General features: G+C 37.4%; 1 protein-coding gene across 2 annotated transcripts; it reads right to left on the bottom strand.

Moving 5' to 3' along the window:
* Positions 1-311: 311 nt before the first annotated feature.
* Positions 312-18,927, bottom strand: znf574 (zinc finger protein 574). Of its 2 annotated transcripts, none has more exons than XM_042740578.1 (7): positions 18,799-18,927; positions 16,021-16,184; positions 11,481-12,927; positions 9,866-10,304; positions 6,485-6,579; positions 2,066-2,496; positions 312-1,188 (listed from the first exon to the last, which is right to left on the bottom strand). In XM_042740578.1, the coding sequence occupies exons 2-7, from the start codon at positions 16,180-16,182 to the stop codon at positions 661-663; spliced, it is 3,102 nt and encodes a 1,033-aa protein (XP_042596512.1). In that variant the 5' UTR covers positions 16,183-16,184; positions 18,799-18,927; the 3' UTR covers positions 312-660. The 2 variants fall into 2 exon arrangements, with proteins under 2 accessions (XP_042596512.1, XP_042596513.1); XM_042740579.1 differs by having other exon boundaries at positions 9,866-10,301.
* Positions 18,928-19,118: the final 191 nt, after the last annotated feature.

The following is a 19,118-nucleotide window of genomic DNA, read 5'->3' as shown; positions in this document are numbered from 1 at the left end:
TCTAAGATTTAAAGTACACTACAAGAGCACAGTCAATACAATTCTTTTTAACATGGGAATGGCCATTCTGAATTCTAGGAGTGTTTAGGGTGCAAGAATACTAGAGCAACAATCCTGATGTAGAAAAGAATTAAATGATTAAAAAATTCTGACATGGCACCTTTAATTCATTCGATATGATCAGCAAAAATTATTTTTCCCTGACTGGCCAAAGCTTCATGTGCAGCCATCAGTGAGCTGACAAGAACATTTCTACTTCATCAGTTTGCTAAAGTCAAAATCTCTTTAAATGAAACAGTAACAGACCCCAACACGCTCAAGCTTTTTATTAAAATTAGACACCACAAATTATGGTCCATTTTTTGTATTAAAGGCAGATAAAACACTCAAACCATAAGATAAAATCAAAGCGTAATTACAGTGTTGCCATTAATTTGCAAAAACCTTTGTGATTTAATTTTCTCCAGGGTAAACATGCCGAGTTGTATTTCTATATTGCAAAAGCAAAATATGTCCTAATCAACGAGGCATCTCTCATAAATCCACACATAAACTTTTGTTAAGTCCTGACCTATTGTTGTACCTATACCTGAATCTGCCTTTCTCTTTCAAAAAAAAAAAAATTCTTCACGTTCACCCCACATTCATCTGATTTTATTGTTACACGGTCTCCTCTAAAATAACCTCAATAGTGTGAGGCACGTCCTGACCCGCCACAACATTTATCGAGGGAACTGTGATAGTTGGCACAGTGATGGTGGGCATGGTAAGGTTGGGGTGCAGGAAGACCACAGAGGAGCTGCCTTCCTCTGCCACCAGCATGCCCTCCTGGACCACAGGCATGGCGGATGAGGAGGAGGACGGTGAAGATGAAGCAGACTCCTGTACTAAGAGGATGGTCTGCACTGCTGCATCATCATCTGCGTTCTGTGCCGAAGGATCCACGGGGTCATTGGCGTGCTGACGCATGTGTTTGTCGAGGTTGGGTCGTGAGCGGAAGGCGGTGGGACACCGAGTGCAAATGTACGGCCGCTCTCCGCTATGCACACGAGCATGCTCCGTTAACCTCGCTGCCACGCTGAAGCTTTTACCACACACCCAGCACGTGAACGGACGCTCGCCGCTATGAATGCGCTCGTGATCCTGCAGGTGCGGAAGCTGCCGGAAACGCTTCCCACAATGAGAGCACTGAAACAGAGAGAGCAGGTGAATGTGTGAAAAAGAATGAGGCATTGTTATTCTCATCATTACTGATTTGTTAATGAAAGAATGTCTGATTTCATAAATGATAATGGAGACAAGATGAAAAAAAAATCAATAATTAAATGAGTTCATTTAAAAATGCCATTGAAAAAAATATGACAAGAAAAAATAAATGCAATAATGTTATTAGTTATAGTTTGCAACATGGTAAATAAATATTAAAGTCTTTAAAGCATGACAAATTTACCACACAGTAACTTGGAAAAACAAAAGTGAAGAAAAGTGGCCAATAAAGATGTAGATATTTTATCTTTAATTTTAGTAGCTTAGATTTTCATATTTAATGTTGATCATTTTTACTAATTGTTTAAAATTCTTAAATGTTTCTACATTACTCTTATACTCTCCAAAGATACATTATTTGATCACAAATACAGTGACAAAAGCAATATTGTGAAATGTTTTTATAATTTAAAATAACTGAAAATAGTTGTGCTGCTTAATATTTTTGTAGAAACTGAATAATTTTCCCCAGGATTCTTTAATAAATAGAAAGTTCAATATAAAAGCATTTATTTATAATAGAAATGCTTTTTAACTTTATAAATCTCTTTACTGTCACTTTTGATCAATTTAACACATCCTTTCTAAATAAAAGTATTTAAAAAAAGCATACTGATGGCACATACTTGAATAAAAGTATAATATTATATTTTAGCCAGAGTAGGATGGCCTAAAACTAATGACGTAAAAATGTTTAAAGAAAAATCACAATAAATATGAACACTGGATCCAGCAATTATTTCAGCCATTCAGGATCTCTCTTTCCTGAGAAAGAAAAAAAAGAAACACCTCAAAATACCTCAAAGGGTCTCTCGTTGGTGTGCGTCCTCATGTGAACGGTGAAGGTGGACGCGTAGGCAAACTCCTTTCCGCAGAATTCGCAGGTGAATCGGCGTGGGGCATTTCTTTTGCCTAATGCTCCACAGCAGTGGGCCACGAGATGCTCCCCTAGAGCAGCGCTGGAGGCGAAGCGGCGTCTGCAGGGGGTGAGCGGGCACCGCAGGGGCGTCTGACCCGTGTGGGAGAGGCGATGCAGGTCAAGACCATCCTGAGTCACGCAGCGGTGGCCGCACATATCACACTCCAGCTGACCTCCCACCTTGCCTCTTCCCTGACCTTTATATCTGCGGCGGCCCGTGTCCTCCCCTGTGCAGCGCTGCAGGTGTGTGTCCAGCACGGTCTGATTCAGGAACTGAGAGCCGCAGTTAGGACACGTCTTTGGTTCTTTATCTACGAACAAAGACAGAGAGTTTGAGAGTGGGGTAAGATGTGTCACTCACTATGTTTCCACCCAAAGTGGCAAACTGAAGTGAAAAATTGAAATATTGCAAAAACATTTCCAAATTAAGCACAGTTTCTATGCTGTGTGTTCAAGAGAACTAAACGGTTGCTTCATGGGAAACTGGCGCAAATTATCAAAAATAAAAATGGATTGCTGAAATCGGGGAAGCCACCGTAGCTCTTTTCTCCCACATAATAAATTATTTGCACTTAGAGTGAGTAGATGAAATGCAATAACAAACGCTGTCGTGTTATCTTGCTTTCTGTGTGTGGGAACGCACTCGTGTTAGACAGTTCTGGGAGGTAATTATGTCAAATCATTGTAATGACAGACTTTGGCTTAGGCATTTCAGAAAGACTAAAATAACTTTTGAGATGGTAAGCAGTGAGATTGGTCTGCTGGTTAATCCAACTGTCCAATCGTATGATCTGTTGAGACAAAGTCACATGACTTTATACTCAGGAATTTATTCAGTAAAGGTTTTCTATCACATTTAATGTGCATATATTCTAATCAGATTAAAAGAAGATCAACCTCAATTGAGCACTTTGTTCAGGCACATTTTAAAATTTTATGCACTCCTTACCATTTCCATACAGCTTTTTTATGATGTCCTAAAACGCATGTAAAAATACGTGGATGGAAACTACTAGTGTTCACATGTCCATATTTAAATCATCATACAGCACTAGACTAAGGGATGAAAAATTATAACATTTTTAGGATGAAAGGATTTTTTTTACAGAGATTTAAAAATAAATTCTCTAGATGAAGCTAATTTTTATATCGAAGCTAATTTGTCCATGTCTAAAAACATATGTCATACAACTTGATGATTGGGGGTTGAGATTTTGAAGCCCAAAAGTGCTCCACACAGCTCCGGGAGGTTAATAAAGGCCTCCTGAAGTCAATTAATGTGTTTGTGTGAGGAAAATATCCATATTTAAAACATTATAAACTGTAATCTCTAGCTTCTGCTAACTGTCATACACGCGTTCACAAGAGAATGGCATTTCAGAGAATGATGTGGGATGTAGGCGTAGCATAAGCTGCATCACTAATTAGAGGTACAAAATGAGTATTTGTAAAGAAAAAATGCATCGCTTCACTTCAGAAGGCCTTTATTAACCACCTGGAGCCATGTGGAGTACATTTTACGATGGATGGATGCACTTTTTTGTGCTTCAAAATCTTGACCACCATTCACTGCCATTATAAAGCTTTGAAGAGCCAAGACACTGTTAAATATAATTCTGAATATATTCGTCTGAAAGAAGAAAGTCATATACACCTTGGATGGCTTGAGGTTGAGGTAATTTTTGGCTGAACTGTAATTTAGAATATTAAAGCGAACAAATTTTTTTCCAGATTGGTAGCTATGGGATAAAGTGTGAGATGCTTCAAGGTAAACTGTGCCTGTGCCCAATTAAAAAATACAATTAAAATATGAATAAATCACATATATCCTAACAACTGACCTTTACCATGGACATGACAGAGTTTACCCCCCATGATGGACAAGTTATGCAATAACTTTTTACCACGCATTCCCTCACACCAGAGTCCTGCACGGGTCCATTTTTGAGACCCGCCCCCGCCCGTACCCGCAAAGTTCAGCACCAGATCCGATCCGTCACCCGTGATAATATCAAAATTACATCCGCACCCACCCAGACCCATTAATATTTGGCCCATTACCCGATCCGTGCCAGCGATAAATCACACACGCTAAAATCATTCCAATTAAAGTGCTTTATTTTTTATCTCGCACCTCTCTCAACATCACAACAGCATCATGAATGAGCTAATGAAACAGGCTAAAGTGCGCTTACTAGGCTACGAGAAGCATCAACAAAAGTCGCACTGTCGCAGTGGTGGTGACATGATGTCATATCATTGTTGTCATATCATTGTTGTCATATCATTGTTGCGTATGTGTAATGGTAATTTAGACATACAAATATTGCACATATTTTTCATCCGCGCTACTACCCGCCCACAAGGATTTAATTATCCGCCCCCATCCCCGACCGTGAATTTTAGGAATGTCACAATCCACCCGTTTTAGCCACTTTTATGCGGGTAACCGCGGGTACCAGACCCGTTGCAGGACTCTACCTCACACACACATGCAAAAATAATCTTCTGCTTCTTATAGAGAGAGAAAAACAAACACATATTGTTTGTTCCATATCTAAAAAGAGAGCCGGAGACGAAGAGAGCAACACAAACATGAGCACACAAAAAGCTCCCTTTTATTTACACAGGACCAATCAGAGAGAGCCTGCTAATAAACAGACATTTCACAGAATGCACAGCGCATACGCAGAAATAACAGCACTTTATGGGGGTCACGGGTGATGTGATGTTTAGATGCAGAGCATTCAAACTGTCAGGCTGTGACTCAGCCTCACTGACCTTTACAGGCTTTTAAAAGCTTCTACTAAGCAACTCTGCACTCCCTTATTTACACCTGTATAAAAAATCTATCCTGCTTCATTCTCTGCTTCTGTTCAGCTAAAGAGGGGAACAGCTGCGGCAGCGGACTGATCCGTGTAAGATCAGAGGTAATAGTGATCAGCAGCTGATCTTATCAATACACACACAACCTATCCTGATCAATGTGACCTTTGACCTCATCTATTTACTTGGAAGCAATCAATGAAAGCTCATTCATTTGGCAGATCTGTCAGAGAGTTTGTGTGTGTGTGTGTGTGTGTTGTGTGTGTGTGTGTGTGTGTGTGTGTGTGTGTGAAAGGAGAGACTGATTAATAAAGTGAGTTTGTGAGTGTACTTGGGATATCCATGTTGATTTACTTATTATAATTAATTATTATATAATATACTTATTATATAATATACATTAAACTGTTATTACAAACAGTAGCTTTGTTTTTATTTTTAATATATAACAATTTATTATATATAAAAAAAAAATATATATATATATATATATATATATATATATATATATATATATTTTTTTTTTTTTTTTTTTTTACACGTATATATATATATATATATATATACATATATATACTGTAGTAAGTAGTAGTTTTATTTAGCCACTTGGTGAAATTCTGTTTCAACATATCAACAAAAACACAAAATTTTGTTCGAAAAACACATTATTTTTCACATATTTTACATTATTACAACACCTCTCTCCCCAGTTTGGCATGAACGGCTTGAATAGTTCCTGTATCAAATGAAGGCCAGCCTTCTGAAATGTGCTGTGATTGGTTAGCTGGGCCAGTGTGTGTTGTGATTGGCAGCACTCAGCGCCTGGTCAGGAAATGTCATGCCCCTTACCATAGCCACCTGCGAGCTTCAGTGTAAATATTGTGTCAAAATCAAATCGATTGTAACCACTCTAAGTTCGTCTGCCTTGGGAAAGCTAACGTGTCTCTGACATAGTGATAACACTCGTTGCCTTCTCTAGTGCAGCTCAACCAGGTCTCGTCCCATTCGTCGATATTTGTGATATCACAAATCCCAGAAAATCTGCGTTGTAGTCCAAACGAGTCGTTCGTTGTAGTTTTTGAAAAGGGATTTCTGTTCAATAAAATATCTCCTTTTGAATTGGACTTTGAGCTTTGTAACTTTGCAGATCTTTTTGATGCTCAAACAGCAAAATTACAGACTAACTAAAGTTGAAAAAGTAAAAAGGAATAATAGGACCCCTTTAATTAAAATATATATGCTTATGTCTGCCACAGTGATATAATGTCTTAGAAATGTCTTCATTTGGCGGCTTTTCTAAGCAATAAATGATATGTGCTCAATTAAATTAATGGGCATATTGTTTAATTAATTCAATTACATTTTTAATCAATTGCCAGGCCTAATCCTAATGCATGGATGTAAGAAATAGCATGTGAATGAGAGCTTGTAAGAACAAAAGGCTGACTGTGTAAATGTTTCCTGCAGGCTGACCTTGGTGGATGAGAGAGTGGAGGTCCAGCTCTTTGCGTCGTATAAATGCCTCCCCGCACACATTGCAAGGGAAGGGATGGCTGGTGTGTAGGAGTCTAGAACAGCGAAAAACAGAGAGAAAGTGAATAAAAAAAGCTGCATCATGCAAACCCTGGAGCCAATCCAGCAACAATCGCTGAGAGAAAATTCACGTTTGAATTCACCCACATATCGTAAGGCACACAGTCATGTACTCGCAGAGAGGTATAATTCACATCACCGGTAAATAATGCAGCTTCAACTCTGAGCTAAAGAAACGTCATTAAACTGAAGCGTGCGGGAGAGTGGCAGACTCTATAATGTCTTAAAACCCACTCGCAGGGGATTAAAATCAGCAGGGTCCTTACTAATTATTCCTGACATCAATAATTACTGCTTCAATTTACTTTCCAGTCCTGTGGCAATGTGTCATCTTTAACCAGTACCCTCAGTAAAATGACTGGAGAAAGAAATATCACCTGATTCCTTTTTTCTTTTTTTTATTGACATTTTAATTAAAAACGCCGTTTCAGTAATTTACTGACATATGCTTATTAGTTGTAAACAACCGAACAGTTTATCTGCATTCTGATCTTATTAGCCGTATCACTGCTCTGGAAAATCAAGAAAGTTTGATGGTACCAAGATAATAACTCTGTTCAATTGCAGCATTAATGTGTTTTACTCCTGTGCCACTGAGCATTATGAGAAATCCAGTAATGAAGGCCCTTGTGAATAGAGTTTCAAATAATTATAAGCATTATAATCTCACATAATGTATTACAAAGAGGAATTCTGCAAATCTGGTTATTGAACTTCTTTAGAATTCAGCTTGTTTCAGAGTAAGTAACACCACATTCAATTGTCGTCAATATGCTGATGACACCAAACACAGAGGAAATAACTGCAGTCACATAAGGGAAGCAGTCATATTTTACACTACCATCATTAAGGTACTTAGCAGGAAGAAGCATTCACCCTGTTGAATGTTTTTCATTTTCTGCCTCCTAAGTGTTTTACTATGCCAAGCATTTCAATCTGAAAATCCATTATGTTTAAATTTTTTTTTTTTTTACTGGAAACATTCACTCTTCTCTACACATTCCTACACTGCTACACATATTTCCTTTGTGAAAAACAAAGGGAAAAATGTATGTACAATTATACATTTTATTGAACGAGACATTGAGTCAATGTGTAAATATGTACTTTATGAAACATGTAAAATATAATTTAAGCAATTCTGTGTGTGTTATTTACTTTCATCAGACTTCATGAGGTTATACACCATTTGTGACCCTGGAACACAAAAACAGTCATAAGTAGCACGGGTATATTTGTAGCAATAGCCAACAATACATTGTATGGGTCAAAATTATAGATTTAATTATAGACTTTTTAAAAATCATTAGGATATTAATTAAAGATCATGTTCCATGAAGATATTGTAAATGTTCCTACCGTAAATATATCAAAACTTAATTCCTGATGAGTAATATGCATTGCTAAGGACTTCATGTGGACAACTTTAAAAGCGATTTTCTCAATATTTTGAATTTTTTGCACCCTCAGATTCCAGATTTTCAAATAGTTCGGCCAAATGTTGTCCTATTTTTACAAACCAAACATCAATGTAATTTAGTCAAATATAATTGAAAAGATATACCCTTATGACCCTTGTGGTCCAGGGTCACATTTAAGAGTCTGGGGTCAGTAAGTTTTTCTTATGCTATTAAATGCTATAGTAATCTAAAATATTATTACAAATTAAAATAAACATTTCTTGCTTATTTTTAGAAATAAAATGTAATTTATTCCTGTGACGCGAAGCTGAATTTTCAGCAGCCATTACTCCAGTCTTCATTATCACATGATCTTCAGAAATCATTCTAACAGGCTGATTTATTTGAAATAGAAATATTTTTGTGACATTATAATTTTACTGTCACCTTTGATCAGTTTAATGCATCCTTGATGAATAAAAGTATACTTTTTTTAAATCTTGAGAAAAGCAAAGCCACATGACAGCAAGATGCCTAACGTCTATGGTGACTGTTTAGTGTTCCTGTTCTTATTTCTTCAAGATTCACATTGAGTGGATGCCAAAATAAGGCTTTGCTAAATACATCACATGGGAAATGAGAAATGTCAGAGGCACTTGTTTAATTGATCACTTCTTTTAGAGACTAATCAGACATCTTCCTGATGTTGTACAGTTTGACAGGGCAAGTGTTTCCGGTACAGAAAAACCTGTAGGGACATTGACCATAACATGGAAGGGCACAAATAGAGCTTGTTAACTAACTGAAACATTCTATGATTAGTCTGGTGTCATCTCAAGTTCCCACTCAAATGAATCTGGCATCAGACCCTTTGCTCAGACAGGCAGCAAAAATAACATTTTTTGGTATATCTGACTCAAACCCATCACAGAAAAAAAAAAAAAAACATGTAATGCTTTCTATGTTTACAGCTGTATACATCATTTTCACTCACTCTTTTGGTATACACACAAAACTCATCTGTTCTCTCACGCATCTCGTAGTTCAGCACCGCAGTGAAATGTCATGATAGACAGGAGAAGAGGCAGTTTTCCGTCCTCTCTTCCCACACTGACAGCTACTTGGAGTTGTTGTTTGAGAAAGTCTGGCATCATGCTGACGCTCACATCATTACTACAAGAACCCATGTTGATGCACCGGATACTGACTACACTGTCTGAACAAACGGATTAGATTTCATCACTTGCTAAATGGCAGTGCGGACAGTCGCTCCTAAAGATTTGTGCACAGCCTGAGATTATTTACGTTTTTGATGCCGGCTACTTATACCTTTCAATTTCTATTTACAGTCAGATTAAATATCAATCATCTCTGGGAACAAGCTAAAAAGGAGGATGAACATATGTCATTCCAAACGTATGTGACTTTCTTACTTCTATGGAACACAAAAGAAGAGATACACAGTGGTGGCTTAAATTATTAGAAGCAAATTAGAACTTAAATTCAAATAGAATTAAAAAGATTGACCCTTATGACTGGTTTTGTGGTCCAGGGTCACATTTAAGAGTCTGGGGTCAGTAAGATTTGTAAGGGTTTCTCAAAGAAGTCTCTTATGCCGACAAAGTCTGCTTTTTTTTGATAAATGCTATAAAAATAGTAATCTTAAATACTACTGCAAAATAAAATAAACATTTCTTACTTATTTTTAGATATAAAATGTAATTTATTCCTGTGACGCGAAGCTGAATTTTCAGCAGCCATTATTCCGGTATTTAATATCACATGATCCTTCAGAAAATATATATATATAGTTTCTGAAAGTGATGATGAATTTAGATTATTGGATGGAACACACACAGACCTGTGACTCTTCAGCTGGGACTCAAACTTGAAGCTGGCTGGGCATTCTGGGCAGATGTGCAGACGCCCATCGCTTGATTGTCCCTTGCCTTTTCCTCTGCCTCTGATCTTGCGTTCCTGGCTTTCACCCCCCTGGTGAATCAGCATGTGGCGTTTTAGTGACGTCGGCTGGAAGAAGCGCTTGTCACAGAGGGGACAGTTGAATATGCGGGATCCTCCGTGGGTCAGGTTGTGACGTAGCAGGTTGGAGGGAGATGGGAAGCTCTTTTTGCAAATTTTGCAGTTGAAGAGTTTCTCACCTGTGTGCTGGAACACATGCTCACGCAGACGGCTGCGCCGCGTAAAGCCCTGCCCACAGTGTGGACACTCATGTGGCAGGGCGGTGCGTGACCAGTCGCGGCTCAGCTTGGCGGGAGCCTCAATGGAGCCGTCTGCTGCTGCTGACAGAAACAATTTGTTAACAGGAAATCTAAACAAAGGAGACTGTCCATGTAATATTGGATTAATTTGATACATTCAAGTCTTAAATGTTATGAACGTTGTGAAATGCTGATTAAGTAATGAACCATATCACAGTCTGTTCAGATAACAGAAACTTGTTACATTTAGCAGGTACTGTTTTTAAATCAATAAATCAAAAAAATCAATCTACCACTTCCATGTACACTACATATGTTCTTGTGAATCAACAATCAGTCAGATGATACTGCAAAGAATCTTTTTTTTTCTATGATGAAAATACTATATGCACAATAGAATTAAATATTTATGATCATTATCATGGTTTCTGATCTTTCTGATCTGATCCTCTGATGTCTTTATAAAGCAGAATGAAACAAAATTTTTAACAAAAACAGACTTTTTTCTCTAAAATATTCTGTGGACCCCTTGTGGACTTCTGATCCCAATTTGAAAAGCTCTGAATTAAAGTAATTCATCTGGTACTTTAATTCATCAGTAACTTCACAATTTTGACTTTATGGGATAGTTATAAACTTGAATAACCTTTTTTTTTTCTTCTGTGGAACATAAAATGTGTCAATACAAGAAATTTTGAGAAATGTCTCAGTGTTTTTTTTTTGACCACCCTTACGAAAATTAACCATGGTTTTACTACAAATAAAACCAAAAAAAAAACATGGTTACTATAGTTAAACCATGGTATACACAAATTAACCATGGTTTTGCTACACTAACCAAAGTTTAGCCATGGTATTTGTATCAAAACTGTGGATACACATATGACAATCAGAACCATGGTTACTACACTTCAACTACAATAAAACCATGGTTAAGTTTCATAAGGACATACAATGAAAGTCAATAGCAACTAAAACTGTTTGGTTAACTTCTTTATCAACATTCTTTAAAATATCTTAATTTATTTTCCACAGAATAAAGGTTTGAAATGACATGAGGGTGAGTAAATGACAGAACTATTCTTTAATGTATTGTTCAACTTGAGTTACTTTGCGATCTTTTTTCTCAGGTCTGTTTGTGTACCAGAATCATAGAGTTACAGTTAGTTAGTAAAAACCAAGTACAGATTTCCTACTTAGTTAGGTCTCTTAGTTAGGTCTTTGGAATTGTGTTGTGTTGCAAGTACTTCGTCTGACCTGGTTGTCCAAGGTTCACGTTGTCTCCATGTTTCACCACAGCTGGAGCTGCAGCAGGGTACAGCCTGCCTTTCACTTCACCAGCAGGTGGATCTCCCGCAGCTGCGTTCTTATGCTCCCGGCGATGGTACAGGAACTGTGTGGTGCTCATGAACTCAGCCCCGCACTCTGTGCAGGTGTGCAACGCCGCCTCCAAGCCGTGCTCGGTTCTGCGGTGCTCTGCCAACTCCTGGTCATTGGTGAAAACAGATCCGCACTGATGGCAGAGGAAATTCAGTCCTTCTGTGCTCAAAGAGGGAGCTTTCTCAGGTTCCTTGTCTGCGCTGCTCTCCACCTCTGCTTGGATCTCCTCAACCACAGCGCTCTTTTCCATCTCCACATCTTCTTGCATCTTATCAACGACCACCTCCCTGCCTTCTTCCTGGTTTGCTTCATTCCTCTCCTCCACCATCTCCACGATCTTCTCCACCAAAATCTCTGTGCCTTCCATGGCAGGTTCCTGCTCATTCTGGAGAGCCTCGGATCCTCTCATCCCATCATTGTCCAGCTCAACCTCCACGTGTGCTACAGGGGTCTCAGTTATGGTTTGTTCCAGAGTAGTCACCTCCATTAGGCTCTGGCCTTCTCCAGCTGTGGCTAAAAGCAAGAGTCCCTCACCTGGGGCCTCCAGCACGGCTGTGGAGAGCTGAGGAATGGCAGGTTGAGCCTGCTTGGGCTTGTCCTCCACCTCTGAGCGGTGCTGCTTTCGGTGATAGAGGAAAAGAGTGGTGTTGAGGAAGCCCTCTCCACAAACCATGCAGCGGTGTATGGCATCCTTTAAGCCGTGCTGATTCTTACGGTGAGTTACAAGCTCTGGAACCAGGCTGAAGCTTTGCCCGCACTCCACGCAGAGCAGGCTGGAGGGGGGCTTAGCCTTTTTTTGCCCTCTGCGCCTTGTGGCGGGACTGTTTTCTTCAGCTGAGGACTCCACAGGCACAGTTGTCTCCGGAAGTTCTTTGGGAACACTGTTCCTCTGTATGGCCTTAGGCGCCGCTACTCTTCCAGAAACCTCTCCAACTGCCATAAATACCTGGCTAGTGCTCTTCATCTTTATTTGAGCCTGCCTTCCCTCTTCTTTCACCTCCATCTGTTCATGTGCATTCTGTGCCTGCTCAGCGTCCTGATATTCTCCCTGGGTGGGAAGCGGTTGGGCTGCTGTTGCAACACTTTCGCCACTCTGCTCTCCTCCAGGTCCAGGTCCCGGTCCCGGGCCCGTCTCAAGGCAACAGCCCATTTTGCGGTGCTGCTGCCACAGTGACAGAGCATCAAAGAGAACCTCACAGTCAGCGCACTGGTACAGAACACGTGGAGCATCCGCCTGAAGAGTTTTCTTCTGTTCTAGCAGAGATGACAGATCAACAGCTGTCTGAGTCTGGATCTGGTTAACTGACACATCCTGCATCGCCACCTAGTGAGAAGAAAGAAAACATACACATCAAGTACTCTCATGACAAACAATGACAAGTGCAGAGCAAAATAAAAGTTTGGAATTGCACTTTATGTCAGTGACGACACTCTTTTTTAAATATATTATTATTATTATTATTATTTAGCTGGCACAGCCTGCATCACCACCTGGTGAGATGAAAGAAAAGATAAACATCAAGGAATCTGATGGCAAATGACGACAATTGCAGAGCGAAATAAGTTTGTAATTTCACTTTGGGTCAATAATATGATGCTCTTTTTTTAAATATATTAGTTCCCATAGATTAAGTAATGAACCATCATAGAATTATTTCTTAGAAAAATATTTTAACTGCTTCACTCCAAGGTTAATATGTCTCTTAAAATATCAGATCATTTTTTTTTATTTTTTTTTTAACGAGGCAAAGTTGGTTCTGATTGTAATGTCATGTCATATCTTGCAACTCCTCCAAAACTCAATATCGATGAATTAATCATTCATATTTGTAAGAAAGAAATTATATATTCAAAAACATATTTGAAAATTATAAATAAGATTTTCAATGTTATTACATTTAAACCTTTCTTCAGTTAATTTTGAAAGTTACATGAATTTAAAGAGTACATTACCTACATGCATTTAAAACTAGATGTTTAAAAGATTTGTACTTCTCTTTATCACTCACATTCTTATTTGTCATTGACCCATTTCCATAAATTATACTTCAGGGAAGCTATTTGTATACATTTTTCACATTTATTTCAGTTTTTTATCATTATTTTAAATATTTCATCTTAACTGCTTATATTGTAAAGCTGTGCTGTAATGTAGCATACATTTTAGAATGTGTCAGTGTAAAACATGCATAAACATCTGACCATCTGTACAAAGCAGTTCAGATGATCAATGCCAATAATGTGCTTATTTAATAATTGATTAGAATTTTTTATATTTATGTAACACTTTATTGTCTGGGTTTTTTTTTTCTATGTTTAAATTAGATTTAATTCCCAGATTTTCAGTACAATGTTTTTTGTACTGTATAAGGCCTTTAATAGTTTATATACACTGAAAAAGAACAAACAAGTTTTAACTTCTTCCCGAACACAGTGACCAAGAGGAAACACCCCGGTGCTGATTGCTCTCACAGAGTGTAAAAACCCACTCAAGGAGTTAGCTCATGTCACACTCAATTCAAGCTAACATTCACTGTTACCAAGGGCACGGCGTGGGGGTCCATGTTACTGTCATCTGACGCAACCGGCTGCGACATCCCATTGAACTGACATGGCACAAACTGTTTGTGTTTGCCATGCTATCTTTTTTTTAAATAGTTTAAGCACCCACTTAAGTCATCTTGATGAGAGGGTATTAAGAGCAGAGAGATGACTCAGACAGACAGGGAGGTTTGGCTGAGGACATCCATAAACCGGATGGACAGATGCACTTATGTTGTATCTATTTTCAGCGTGAATGTTTCAAATGAGATAAGAGCAGATGGAGATCTAAAACAAAGTCAAAGAGACGATGACACTGCGAACGGACATAGCAGGCTTCACCAGCTGATATGGAGCAGTGATATCATGCATACTGAAAATGAGGTGAAGAATATTGATATAAAAACATGTATTAAGGGGTCATGAACTGCCTCTGTTTTTTTATTTTGTACTGCACTCTGAGGTCTACTTATGATGTCATCAAGATTTTACATCAAAAACATAATTTAGAAGTAATAATTAACACTACATGTGCAAATCAGTGGGCGGGGCTAAACAGGCAGCGATGTAGAAGCAGGCGTTGATCATCTTCTGAGGAGGCAGTGCTTATCCACACTATTACATCATAGACTTTTACATTCCACAAGTCGTTTTGGCAGACTGCCTTCAATATAAGCTGTTTTTAGACTAACAAGTAAGATTTGAGGATGTTTTATAGTACAGTGACCTATTTGTCAAAAGATCGAGGGAATTTTGGTTTCTCATTTAATGACCCCTTTAAAATAACTGATGCAAAATAAACTTAAACCCAACTTTAAAATAAACTTTTGACATGTCTGTCAATAATCTATCACCTGCCTCTGTTTAAAAGAAAGCTGTAAGTTCATTTTTCACCACTTTAAAGTGTATTTTGCATATTCATTTTCAAAATCACGTTTCACAACGTAATGACATTTCTATTTAAACAGATTTTTATGTGAGCATTGATCCTTGCAATAAAATCCTGTAATGCTAGTATTCATACTTAAGTCTGCACTTATTTAATGCATTTAAAAGCATGTTTAAGAAAATGAATGAAAACATTTGAAATATAGGCCTACATATAAATGAAAACAGAACAGTAACAAGTTAAGTTCTAAATAAAACCATTAAAATAATACCTATAGATACCTTTATATGGAGAAATAGTTAAATAGTTCTGTGGGAGGCTTTGTCTATGACAATGCAAAAATGAAAAGGCACATTTTCTCATTTGATTCACCTTTTTCTGAGTGGTGATTTGCTACTTGTTTAAAAAGCAAAAAGAAAGAAAATGTCTTTTTCAGCTGTGACTAATAACTAGCTTGAAGAGAGCTACTCCAATCATTATAAAAACAGTCAAGCATTAATTCAAACTTGACTGTTTTTATAACAACTAGAGTAAAAGTGCATCAACATCAGAGCGTAAAAGACAGGATCTCAAGTGCCTCATTTCCCCCCTGTAGTGAAGAGGCAAATTAGGAGTAGCGCAAAAAACCCATCCGCTTACAAAATTATCCTTTTACATTTCAGCTCACCATTCAGGATTACTGGAAGCTGCTCTTCAAATTTTCTAGTCTATTTTGGATAATTATAGTTACGGGTTCAAGGGGTATTAAGGGAATAAAATAGATTACATTTTTTCACAGGCTTTCAGAAGCTACATGTTAATGCTCCCCATTTAGTGATAATGCTAAGTAACACCACAAAGAAAAATGTGCTTTTCCTTTTTTAATGAAAAGGAATTTGACAAATCCATCTCATATGAGTCTTAGGAAAAAGATGACTTCCTGTGAGTTTTATCAGAAAGATAAAGTTTAGGGGTGAACTGTGCATGCTGGTAGATATGAGTCTATACCTGTGGCAGACCGGCGGCGGCGGCTGCAGCCTCGATAGGTGTCTCATTGGGCAGGAGTTGTGGATTCTCCGCAGTGCAGGTCATCTGATGTGCAAGCACTTCCTCTAGTGTGGGAAACTCCCGATAACAGGGGAAGCACATGTACACTGAAGAGGACTCCATGGCTGCTCAAAACACACAAGAATATGTTTAAGTAAAACAATAATACAAGTTTACATTTGCTTTGAAGGATAAAAAGGTTTGACTCCAATAACAGCGCCCTCTTTTGATGCAACAGAGAATGTACAACTAAAAATAAATTGCAATCCTACTCACACTCCCACTGGACCCTTTCAAATAAAGACAAAATAAAAATATCTAGCACTTAGAATTAATTTAACAAAAAGAGGTAAAGGGGACTGTTAGATGCATACATTTTTATATTATTATTTTCATAATTTATTTATTTTACAAGGATTAGGTAGGTCTAAGGTTTTGTTGACCTATACTAAAAGCTTATCACAGTTTTTATTATTTTATAGGTAGTTTCATTTATTGATTTATTTTTACACTTAATGCTTTTATTTAGCAATTAATTAAATGTATCGAAAATGTCAGTAAAAATTTTTTTACAACGTTCAGAACTTTTTTCTGAGCTTCCTTTTCTTCAAAATTCCTTAAAATATACATATCATGGTAATAAGAAGAAATGTTTCTTGAATATTAGAAAGATATCTGAATGATCATGTTACACTTAAGGCTGGAGAAATGACTGCTGAAAATTCAGCTTTGCCAACACAGGAATAAACTATTCAAAATGTATTAGTTATTTGAGTTATTGTAAACAAATGCAGCCTTGGTCAGCATAAGAGGCTTAAAAAAATTATAAATAAAAAATTAAATCTCACTGACCCTAAACCTTTACAGTAGTGCAGCTCAAAAAGAAAAGAAAAGGACAACTATGTCAAAAAAAAGTCTTTAATGACAAATATTTAGTACTATGAAACTGAAGCATTGATAAGAGTGGAACTTTTGGGCTGATTCAGGCCGCATGCTACACCTCCATGCAGTGACAGACAGGAAGAGGATGGATGGAAATGTTTTAAGGAAGACAGGAGGACGAGTGTGAAATAACAGATATTCCATGGCAGATGGCAAGTGAAATGTCCTTACAGCATGCTATCAGTGTTAACATGAGGGGGCTGAGTGCTGCATGACGTACAAACTGTGGCAAAACAAAGCCACACTTATTAGTTTTACTCCACATAATTTATCAAGACGGCACAAAGACTAAAGAATTACAGCTGAAATGTCACAAAACAAGCTTAAATATGACTCAGTTAAGTTCATCCTGGCAATCACAAACATACAATTGAAATGTTAAACAGAAGCAAAGCTGAACATAGCTTAGATGTATGCAAACACAAGAAAATATGGATATAAAATGATTCCTCCTTTTACTGGAAGGCAATATTTTATGTCAGTATATAATATGGTTCACATGGCTTATATAGTAATACTTACAGATTATCGGTTTTAACAATATTTGTCATAAATATTCACATTTTTCTTTATAAGAAGCAACTGGTTCTTCAATATCAGGTCAACAATATTAAAAAAAATGCATATGGTAGGTTGCTAAACAGATCACATGTAAATTAAGTCTTAAATATTTTATAATTATTTAATGACATGTAATAATTACTGTGTTATAGCATAGTCTCTGGTTATATACAGCTTAAATTGTAACAGAAATGCATTTAATCTAAAATAATTTTATTGTTGTTATTTATATTGCATATTACATTTTGTCACCAATATTCACACGTTTAAATAAGTATTTGTCAGTTCCTCATCATTGTCACGATTGTCAAAAATACCAATATAAATGCCATCAAACCAGAAGAGTATCACAAAACAATGGCTATATGTTACTGTGTGTATCAGCAAACAACAGGATCCATTAAGTTGCTTTTAAATAAAATTATTTTAAAAAGTTTCTTATTTTTAATATCGTACTGTAATTATTATTATACATTTACCTTTCTACATTACTAAAAATATTAGTTGTTTTTTATCATGCATAATGTGTTTTTTATAGTTTCGTCCAAAAATATTATTGCAATTAGTGTCAAAACGCACATATAAAATAATTAACAACGGTTTCGCATATCGGTCACTTACAAATAAACGTTTCTGTCATAAAACAACCGATATTGATAAACCTTTAGATTTTCAGTAATACTGATCATCCACTAATAACTTTGTCTGCAGCAAACACCCAAATTGGTTAATAAGCTCCGTGGATTTCTCTGTTGCATCAAAAATGTGTTGAGTTGCAGGATCTGGGGGGACATCAGAATGAAGAAGCTGCGCCCGACAGGCTAATAAGCTACCACCAGTTAGCCAACAGCCTCAACAAGCGGGCTCTGTTGGCCTGCTAGCCTTTAGGATGCACCAACTTCCTTTTACTGTACGATGGTTAATATATGAGAAATATATTAACAGAGCCACAGTCATTGGTTTATTGATATTTATATGTTCAAAGTGCAGCCGCTATGGGTGCCTGGTCGCGCTCAAACAACTGAACACACAGCGCGAGCGAGAGAGAAGCGTCGAAGAAGGGCAGCGCGCGCTTCTTCGGTGGTAGTTTGGCGGAATCCGCCCGTTAGCGAAGGGCGAATGTCTCCCCCAGTCGAGTCTCCGAGACGACAGCTACTGTTAAATTACAGAAACTGTAGATAACCTTGGATTAGTCTCAGAAAACACTGCTCCGGTAGGATAAAATAAACAACTCACCGATTATGGCCTTCTCCTTTCGTAACTGTCAGAAACGATATTTGGAACGTCTCAACAAAACGCGATCTCATTGGTCCGCAGCACTTTTCAAGTCCGCCAATAGAATTCCCCTGAAGTCAAGCGTACTTGCCAAAATACGTCATCTAGGGCTCTGCAGGTTCAACATCAGTGAAGACATTAAATATATTAAACATTAAACATTTATCAAAATCTATGACTATTTTAATTGGATATTGAAAATTATCGAAATAAAAAAGAAAAATAAATTATATCCACTGAACAAAAATAAAGTATATTCATTGAACAGAAATTAATTCTTA

Source organism: Cyprinus carpio, chromosome B16, assembly GCF_018340385.1.
Source record: "Cyprinus carpio isolate SPL01 chromosome B16, ASM1834038v1, whole genome shotgun sequence".
NCBI lineage: Eukaryota > Metazoa > Chordata > Actinopteri > Cypriniformes > Cyprinidae > Cyprinus > Cyprinus carpio.
This window is presented reverse-complemented; position numbering and strand designations above follow the sequence as displayed.

What these genes read in the sequence shown, in the direction of transcription:
- znf574 (XM_042740578.1), bottom strand. Translation starts at nt 16,182, where the DNA reads ATGGAGTCCTCTTCAGTGTACATGTGCTTCCCCTGTTATCGGGAGTTT. An exon ending in CCGCCGCCGGTCTGCCACAG is followed by an intron (nt 12,928 to 16,020) that starts GTATAGACTCAT and finishes TCTTCTCACTAG; the next exon opens with GTGGCGATGCAGGATGTGTC. An exon ending in CCAACGAGAGACCCTTTGAG is followed by an intron (nt 1,189 to 2,065) that starts GTATTTTGAGGT and finishes TCTCTGTTTCAG; the next exon opens with TGCTCTCATTGTGGGAAGCG.